The sequence below is a fragment of the Sphaerodactylus townsendi genome, linkage group LG01 (genome assembly GCF_021028975.2).
Source record: "Sphaerodactylus townsendi isolate TG3544 linkage group LG01, MPM_Stown_v2.3, whole genome shotgun sequence".
NCBI lineage: Eukaryota > Metazoa > Chordata > Lepidosauria > Squamata > Sphaerodactylidae > Sphaerodactylus > Sphaerodactylus townsendi.
This window is the reverse complement of record NC_059425.1, coordinates 109,433,444-109,443,920: the sequence shown is the minus strand read 5'-3', so window position 1 is coordinate 109,443,920 and position 10,477 is coordinate 109,433,444. Positions and strand designations below refer to the sequence as shown.

At 40.0% G+C, this 10,477-nt stretch overlaps 1 protein-coding gene across 1 annotated transcript; it reads right to left on the bottom strand.

The window, feature by feature from the left end:
• Positions 1-6,971: 6,971 nt before the first annotated feature.
• On the bottom strand, positions 6,972-8,003 carry TAAR2 (trace amine associated receptor 2). Its single transcript, XM_048508169.1, has one exon. It carries the CDS (start codon positions 8,001-8,003, stop codon positions 6,972-6,974), a length of 1,032 nt encoding a protein of 343 aa, XP_048364126.1.
• Positions 8,004-10,477: the final 2,474 nt, after the last annotated feature.

Sequence of the window (10,477 nt, the reverse complement as noted above, 5' to 3'; positions counted from 1 at the left end):
GGTGATAAGGTCTTGCAAAGAAATAGTTTGTGAATGTAATAGTTGCTCCACCCAATATTGGTATGGTACAAATACTTTTCCCAGTGTTTTTTAAAAACTCCATAATAATGGCAGTGCCTTAAATGGAAATAAAACGGGATCTTTCTTGTGTCTAAAGAGGTGTATGTTTCAGTCCTGAATGGTGAACCAATACAGTTATAATTTTGAAGAAGGATCTTTGCTAAATATGGGAGGGAGAGCTGCAGACTACTGAAACTCACAGCGACTTCATGCCTCATGTGTTCACCTGTGGTAAGCCTTTTATTTAAAAGATTCATAGCTGTTTCTATATTAGTAGGTAGACCTGTCAGATTGGGAATCTGTGCCCTCCAAAAAGGCAATGCTGGAAACCACTCAAAGATGCATGGAAGCCCCCACAGAAATGATGTCAAACTCATTTTGTTGTTGAAACACGGCTTTTTGATTTTAGGATTCAAAGAGTTACTCCAAAGAAGATCTACTGATCTCAGATTAGGACATTTGTACACTGTAGTTAGATTTTTTTTATGATTGCTGTGCTGCTTGTGAAAATAAAATATGAACTCCAGATTTCTATTTGAAGAGAAAATGTGGAAACAGGTATTTTAATACAATTTCTAATAGTTCAGTCCTAAACAGAATTTCACCCTTCCATGTCCATTGACTTTAATAAACACAGAAAGATGGAATTCATCTTAGTATGCCACAAGTCTATATTTTAATCATATTATTAAAATGCATAAATACTAAACTGGTAGGTCTGAGGCCCAAAGTATCACTATAGTGCAGAATTTTTAAAAAGGTAACAATGATCTGGAACATAATGTTGTTGTGTCAGTCATGACATACAAGTACAGCTTGTTCTCATCTCTACATTTCTATTTCAAAAAGTAAAGTGGTTCCATAACACTTACTTTTTTAAACCTGATCACGTTTTAACTTCAGATCTTTTTAGGAAAACAATACTTTGACTGCATTTTATCCTCAGGCCTTATTTGTTAGGTTCAATAACATGGTAAATGTGTCTCTGTGGTGTTTTTTCTTCATACGTGGGTCCTCCAAAACTTAACAAATATTGATTTCACAAGCCTTCTCCATGTGATCATTACTGTGATACTGAAATGTTCCTGGTACACAAAGAGAAAATAAGACAGGGAAGTGTCTATAATGAGATTCACAAGTCTCTCATCACCATACCTGGTTTTTCGTTCATATTCTGCAACTTTTCATTCTATAGCTATGAGTGAGAACATTCATGACGCCAAGGAGAACTTACAGTGAAATCTTTTTTTAGATTATATCTTCCATCCTAGTAAAGATGATATCCATGACTACCTACCCTTTCACAAACCTGCCCTCCTTTTATACAACAGCCTCCCAACTTGGGGAAGTGGGACTAGCTATTTAACTTACCAGGAAAGTTCCCTGTGGACCACTGCCCTAGAGGGCAGCTGATAGCAAGAAGTAAGCATAGTCAAACCAAAAGAAAACCAGCCTTAGCATTCCCTCTGAAGATATGAGCCAGCTCTTCAGAGGTTACCCCTAAGCTCTTTCTTAGTAACAAAGATCAGCATCCGTTTGTGGGAGGATAGAATCAATGTCAATCAGTAGCTCTTCTAGATGGATCCTTCTTAGGCCTGATGTTTGTTTTGTATTCCATGTACCCAACATCTTCTAAAATTGGACACTCAACCTTGATCCCTTTAATGTTGGCATGACAAGGACGCTATTGTATAATAAACTCAAAGTGTTCTTTTTTTTAAAAAAGGGATGTATATCTTGAGGGGATGTTATTTATTTATTAATTCATTGTTTAATTTACAAAATTTGTGTCCCACATTTCTGCCCTGCCATGCAGGACATAGGGAGCCATCTGCCATGGGGACATAGGGAGTCAAATGTCCCTGGGTGCCCCCCATTTGGTCACGTGGGGGGTGAAAAAAATTCAGGTTTGTGTGTTTTGTATTTTTTAGTGTTTTTCAGTTTTTGGCTTGCAGGGGGCACAGTTTTTAGACTAGCAGCACCAAAATTTCAGAAATTTTTCGGGAGACTCTCCTGATGATACCACTCAGGTTTGGTCCAAGGCGTCCAAAGTTATGGACTCCCAAGGGTGCCCCATCCCCCATTGTTTCCAATAGGAGCTAATAGGAGATGGGGGCTATAGCTTTGAGGGTCCATAACTTTGGACTCACTGAACCAAACTTCACCAAACCTGGGTGGTATCATTAGGAGAGTCTCCCAAAGGTACCCTGAAAGTTTGGTGCTGCTAGCTTAACAATTGCATCCCTGAAAGGAGGCAACTTAAAATTTTCCCAGATTCTCCTTTTAAAACCACCCCCCTCAGCAGGGATTTAAAGGGAGAATCTGAGGTCCCCAGTTTAAACATTGAAAGTGATAGAAGAAACAACAAAACTCAAGAAAGCATCACTTTCAATGTTGTTTTAACTGGGCACCCCAGATTCTCTCTTTAAGGTGGATTTAAAAGAAAAATCTGGGCTCCCCAGTTTAAACACCATTGAAAGTGATGCTGTTTGGGGGTGGATTCCACTGGAGGTGTATTGTGAGAGATGATGCTGACATTTGTTTGGTAAATATTTCACTGGGGTGATTTGTGAGAGATTTACATTCTTAATACCCACTTGCACTGGCTTGGAGCTGTTTCTCAGTCTAACTACCTACCTTATAGGGTTAGTGTGAGGACAAAATTAGGAAAGAGAGTGGGGAGAAAGCCATGTATGTTTTACTGAGGCTGGGAAGTGTTTTGTGAGCTGGTGCAAAAAATCATTGTTTGGTTGTGTTGGGGGAGGATGGCCGCCCATACCTGGAGGGGCGCCAAACTTAGGTTTTGTCCCCGGGCTCCAGTTTGCCTAGATACGCCTCTACCACCATGACACCAAAGCAGCTCACAATTAAAATAAACATTACAAAAACGCTAGTGAGAGCAGCAGTGGTGTAGTGGTTAAGAGCAGGTGCATTCTAATCTGGAGGAACTGGGTTTGATTCCCCGCTCTGCTACTTGAGCTGTGGAGGCTTATCTGGGGAATTCAGATTAGCCTGGCACTCCCACACACGCCAGCTGGGTGACCTTGGGCTAGTCACAGTTCTTTTGAGCTCTCTCAACCCCACCCACCTCACAGGGTGTTTGTTGTGAGGTGGGAAGGGCAAGGAGATTGTAAGCCCCTTTGAGTCTCCTACAGGAGAGAAAGGAGGATATAAATCCAAACTCCTCCTCCTCTTCTTCTTGTGGGGATCTGCAAGAAACCTGCAGGAACAGCTATCTGATTGCCCCACTGATGCTTTCTCCCCATTCATTCTACTTTTCTCAGTCTCTCACCCTTTCTCCCTCCTACTAGCCCTTTTCTTAGTCCTATATGCCTGTCACTTTCTCTTTCTGCCCCATTACTCACTCTTTCTGCCCTGCATCACCATCACCTACTTCCCTCCCCCATACATATCCATTAGCAGTGATAACAGCAGCTCTCCCAGAATCACAATGTATCTTCCAATTACAGAGACCAGTTTCCCTTAGCATTGCCAGCTCCAGGATGCAAAATTCCTGGAATTTGGAATGGAGCCTTGGGAGGTGAGGTTTGGGAGGAAAGTGACTTCAGTAGGTTATAATTCCATATAATCCACCCTCCAAAGCAGCCATTTTCTCCAGAGAAATTGATCTCTGTCATTTGGAGATCAGTAGTTATTCCAGTAGTTATTCCTCATCTCCATTGATGAAACAGCTACTTTGGAGAGTGCAGTTGGTGGTATCATACCCTTTCATGCTCAGTTCCCTTCCCAAGCTGTGGATTATATGGCATTAATTATGCTGAAATCTCTCTCTCCCTAGACTCCACCCTCCCTGGGCTCCAACTACCAACCTCTGGGAATTTCTCAGCTAGATCTACCAGCACCCAAACTCTTTGATAATCAAATTTTCTTTTTCTGCAGCTGCATTATCCATAGAGTCATGAACATTCCTATAACATATGTCCCATGTTGTTTAGACCTAATATCAACCAAGGAAGTCCTTGATCTGGGCTCATTATGCATAGAGATTTTTCCTTGAGGCCCTTTGCTTCAAAGTGGGGGTCATAGTGGGGTCTCTTTGCATTTCCCTGTTTACATTCATTCATTCATTCATTCATTCATTCGTTCGTTTGTTTGTTTGTTTGTTTGTTTCTTCGACTTTTTTACCGCCCACCCCCAGAGGGCAAGAAGGCACCCCACTGTTTCCTGTGCAGCTTGCCTGCCCTCACTTCCGGGTAGCTCCCGGTCATCGCAAGACGGCAGGTTTTGTTTTTAAAGCCCTTTAATTTTTTAATATCAATATTTCTGTTATATCTATATTTCTGTTATGTCGATATTTCTCAGTTATATCAATATTTTTGGGATTTTTACAAAAGCCATCTGTAGATCCCACAGAAATAACCATGAGGAGTGGGCACAGGGAAATGAGAAGGAGCAGAAGCCTCAAATCAAGGGAAAAATCAGGGTTTTCCTGCTTTCACTAACCACAGGGCTTTCAGGATCTGCAGCGCCATAACCAAGAGCACAGAAAACTCTGTTGTGAAGGAAATATTCCCTCACTGTGGGGCAGAGCAGCAGTATATAATCAGCTTGGATCAAAGCCATAGCAAGGGAGAGAAAAATTACCTCTTTTTCTGTGTTGTTTCTGACCTCTTTGCTAAAGAGATGGGGGCTACCCTTTTGAGGGTCCATAACTTTGGACTCCCTGAACCAAACTGCACCAAACTGCACCAAACTAAAACACAATGAACTAATGCAATAAGTGTGTGTTTATATGATATTATATGATATGATAACTTTAGAATTGAATCAAAACTGTGTTTTGGGGAAATGCCCTCTTTTTCTATGGAAGGACCTCTCCAAGCTCCTTCCTTGTAGGTACTATAGAAAGGATTAGTAGCATGAGTCCCTTAAACAAAAGGTATTAGTGCCATGATAAGATCAGCAGTTATTACCCCAGTCATCATGCTCAGTTCAAGATCTAGTTGCATTCTTAGTAACAAATACATGTCACACTAATATAAAAAGGCAAAGAATAACCATGGGCATTCAAAGGACAGTTTTTTCCTGCACAGCTATTTCCTTACAAAACAGTGGAGTGCAGGATTTGGGGAAGCAGCAACTACAGTTGAATAGAACCAGAGGAAGAAGCTAACAAATTATACAAGAAACAACAAAACTCAAGATCTCCTTCCTACAAAGCTTGGCACTTTATTGCAGAACCAGGCCTGGGAGAGCCATGCCTGTTCTATAAATCCTGGGTTCTTTTCTCCAGATACTCTGAAACCAGCTGAGTTCTCAACGATTTTATTGAAAAGAAAACAGAAAACAATGAAACGTTCTAATACAGAGATTTCTAAGCTAAATAGCATGGTTCCTGCAGGCTTGCCTCAGCTCCCTGAGTTTAGAGATGCTCACTCGAAGTCAGCCTGGATCATAATCACAGTTTCTTTGTTTCTTGATTCCCAGGAAAACTCCGTTTCCTGCCATGAGGTAAGCCAGCCTTTGATGTATGGTGGTTTGGTTACTGGCTTTCTTTTGGGTAAATTTTCACAGCCTTTTGGTTCTCCATCCATCAAAGCCCTTGTCAGGCTAGTGTGACTTTTTCTGATACCATAATGGAGTAACTTCATCACATGCCCCTTCTAAATATGAAATTTGTAGGCCCCAAGTCTACATATTTCAGCTATCCATACATAAAAGGATTACTTATGTTAAAACAATATCAATCATCTCTAATACAGAGACCTGCTAACAACAGTGATAATACATGCATAACACTGTTATTATAACAGCACAGCAATACAGAATAAAATAAAATCTGCTTAACATAGAATAAACTCTAAAGACTCATAAGCAATGCAACACCCTTGAGCATTTAACAAAAGTACTCATTCATCCTTCATGGATTGTGACGGGTGAGGGCATCAGCCACTATATTCTCTGAACCTTTGATATGGGAAATTTCAAACTGGAAATCCTGTAAGCTTAAAGCCCATCTCAAAATTCTTGCATTGTTACCTTTCATCTTTTCTAAGAACACCAAAGGATTATGATCAAACTGCACATAAAATGTTGTTCCCATAAGGCTTCAGTCTGTTCAGACTCCATACTAGTGCTAAACATTCTTTCTCTACAGTTGCCTAGGAAACTTCATGAGATAACAATTTCCTACTCAAATACGCAACAGGATGTAATTCCTGATCACTGGACTGTTGGATCAGAACCCCAGCAATCTCTCTTTTCGAAGCATCTGCCTGAACTATGAAAGGTTTATGTAAATCTAGTGCCCTTAATATTGCCTTGTTAACTATTAGCAAGCACAGATGGCAATCACTGTCCCTTCTTTCATTTGTGGTGTGTATCTTTAGATTAGACATGCCCTTTCATGAGCTGCATAATATACTGGATTGCACTTTTGTTATGCAAATTTGTGTGAGATGGGCAAAGAGAATGGTGTAATGGATGCTGAGAGCCCACAGACACTTATGTGCCCCCATATGCAAGCGACAGCAATGTTGTGCAGGACAAAGAGGAAGGTGATAGCCTGCTAGGAAAAGAAGCTGAAGCTGTTATTCATGGAGCTCCTCAACCATATATATGTATGTGACAGTGCTGTTCTAGTCCTCCCTTGTTTGATCCAAGGTTTCTAGTTCTCTAAGTAGATTGCATCCAGGTTTGTTTAGTGTGCCAGAGACCTTTGAGCAGAGAGTGGGGCTGGCTCAAGACTTTTTGGCACCCTGTTTCATATTTTGTCCAAAGCTGTTAAATAATACCATGTCTCCATCTGACTGAACTAGCCTAGTATTCATTTCCTGACTTCCAGTTATAAGGAAACATATTTCAATTCATATCAGCAAGTCTACACCAAACAAAAGATACCATTTATGCCAAAGAAACTACTAAATGCCTTGGTGTGATAAATGAGTTGATTATTGATTTTCAGAAAACAGATTAGCAGTACAGAAATGCTGATGGAATATTTTCCCTAAGAGGATATACTTAAGTGCTTTTTGAAACCATGGGTAGAAAAAACCATATATTAATGGGTTGCAGGTGGAATTAAAGTAGCCAAACCATGTGAAAACATCAAATAATATTGCAGGGGTTGAAAAACCCATAAATGGGTCAATTAAAATAACAAAGAAACATGGAAACCAACATAAGAGGAAAACGCCCATCACTATACTCAAGGTTTTGGCAGCTTTCCTATCTTTACTTGAGGAAACCCCACTTTGTTCATCATTATGGGAACTTTTCAGCTTGCTTTTCATGGCTTTCAAATGTTTTTTGGATACACTGAAAATTTTTGCATAAATTCCAATCATCACACAGCTAGGAATAAAGAAGCCAAATGAGAACAGAACAGTTCCCCACAGCTTGTTAAACATAACTGGACAGGAACTAGAACATGCAACTAAAGTTGCATAACCTTCTATTCCAGAAGCATAGACTTCTGAGAAAACCACTCCAAAAGCAAAAATGGCTGGTACCAACCAGCAAAGGACTATCAATTGCCTAATCACAGGAACAGTGATTTTGCATGAGTAATATAGAGGATAACAGATGGCATAGAAGCGATCAACAGCAATGGAGCACAGATGGAAGATAGAAACCAAACACAGCATCAGGTCAAAGCTATAGTGGACTTTGCAGAAAGTGATCCCAAAGTACCAGCAGTTTTCTACAGATCGGATCATGCTGTAGGGCATTATGAAGAAGCCCAGGAAAAAATCGGTGACTGCCATGGAGAGGATGAGGAAGTTAGTTGGGGAGTGCAGCTGTTTGAAATAGGAGATGGAAATTATGATGGCTAAATTCCCAAACACTGTGATGATGATGACTCCGCTGATGAATACATACATGACTCTCTGAATACCAGCTGGCATGAAATTTTCAGGACAGGATCCATTTTCAAATTGAGAGCAATCAATGATATCCTCGGAGAAGTTAAGAAAAGCCATCGTACGGGATCTGAAAATTATTAGCTTTAGATGCAGCTTAAAATTATTAACTTTAGATACAACTTTTTACAGCTTTCCATCAACTGCAAGCCTAGAGTAGATTTTATATTTAGCCCAAAAACTATTTTCTGAAGAATGCTGCATGCCTGTAGAAAAGTACTTTCTATTTGTTATTATTTATTAATCATAAATCTAAACATAAGGATAATTATTTATATATAGCATTATTTAAAAGAATCATACATACATTATTTAAAAGAATCATACATCCATATCGGGGGAAATGTAAACGTTAGTTTGGGATCGATGAGAGATGGACTCAAAAGAAAATCAAAGGTGTAAAATAATGCTGATGCAGGAATACCTATGCAGTCTGATCCTATGTTTATGTATTCAGAAGTTCAGAAAAGTCTTAAAACATTATGGATTTGTGAAATAAACCATGAGCAAAAGAAACAAAAAGGTGGAGCACTGGAAAAAAAAACCTGAAAGTTAAATTAAATGAAATGAAGTACTGTGTAATTTGTGAGAACATATAGCCATATCATAGATTGAGTCAGTGCAGCGGTGTTGTCTGATGTGTTTAGAATCCTTCTCCATCATTCAATGGCCCCTTCCGCACATGCAAAATAATGCACTTTCAATCCACTTTCACAATTGTTTGAAAGTGGATTTTGCTATTCCACACAGTAAAATCCAGCTGCAAAGTGGACTGAAAGTGGATTGAAGGTGGATTGAAAGTGCATTATTCTGCATGTGCGGAAGGGGCCACAGTCTACTTCTCAATAAGTTAGTTTGGTGTAACAATGTCAGACTGCTACTAGGGAGACACTGGTGTATCAATGGCCATTTCTACACAGCACAAATAAAATATTTTTAGGACTTCAAAAAAAAGCATTTTGGAGTGGAATTCTACACAATCCCCCCGATTTATTTCTAGCCTCAAAACATTTTAAATTAATCCCCTTCTCTAGGAATTCTTTTGGCTGACATGTTTTTTTAAAAAGGCTTCATTTGTATGTTATCCCTTTAAGATGCCATTTTGCACGAGGCTGTGAAGAATTAAGCATTTTGCACAGCATGAGGTTGTGAAGTATGAAACTGATTTGTTCACACACTGGAAAAAAACAGGGGGGAAAACAGAAAAAGGCAGTCAGGAAACATTTGGAGGGAGAGAAGTCAAACACAAGTGGGGGTGGGGAGAGGGAGGAAGACTGAAAATGTTTAAGGAGATTTGTGCAGAAAAGGCCAATGTCAGATTCCGACTAGGAAGAGATGGGTTCAAATCCCCACTTGCCATGGAACTCACATGGCAGTCCATGGCTGGAAGTCCATACTCGCTCGCTCTCCTCTCTCTCTCTCTCTCTCTCTCTCAGTCTGAACTACATCACAGGCTAGTAAGGATACAATTGATGGTGGTGAACCATCCTAAGCTCCTGACAACAGATGTCCAGACAACAGTGATGAGTTCCTGTGGAGAAAATGGTTGCTTTGGAGTGTGGACTCCAATAAGCAAGGCTCACAGATTCCTCCTACACACACACCCTTCAGCCATACTGAGCATCATTTCACATGACTACATAAGCCTGTGGTAGCCCCTTTCATCCTCATGTTGATTTCAAATTTCTTCAAACTGATCATATGGATATACTGCCATGAGATGAATTCATCCAGGAGCCTCCTTTTGAGACATCCCCCCCCCCGGACATTTTTAAATCCAGGTCTGAGATTAATTCAGCTTGTTATGATAGATGTGCATTACACAGCATTACTGTGCTGGCTCAGAACAGCCTCAAGTGCATTACTGGCTCAGTGCAGCACCACTTAGGCATGGGTTTTCCCAGGCTACCATAAGCTGATGGTTGTATGAATAAGACAAAGCCTCATATTCCTGAGTTTTCTGAGCAAGACTTACTGAAATGAATGGGGACATGAATGGAATAGTACTATTATGAAGCAAAATTGTCCTCTAGATGCTGCCAGATTTCAACTCTATTAATCTATTTCTGTTCAATTCAGTATATGAAGAAAAAAAATAGTCAAGTACAATTTATTATGAAGTTTTCTGAGCAAAGTTCACTGAAATGAGTGGAGACATGAATAGCCCAGTAATACTATGAAGCAAAATGCTGTTAATCTACCCCAATCTACCCCAAGAATTTTGCCAAGAAAACCAAACCATATTTTCTATCATTTTTCTTCCTTTTATCTCCTACCTCCTGCTGTTGACATAAAGTAATTTAAATTGTCATGTTGATTTGGATAACAGATCCAATCTTTCCTCCTGGTGCCCTTTTCCAAAATAAACGAGGGTATAAGGATGCTGTGCTTTTATGACAATCCATCTAGGTCTCAAGAGAATTTCAAGCATAAGAAAAACCCAGGAGGGGGTGCAAAAGTGCTTGAGGGAGTGTTGGGGCCTTGCCTCGATGCATTTGCCCTCCCCAGGACACTTATCTCAGTGGAAGAGGCAG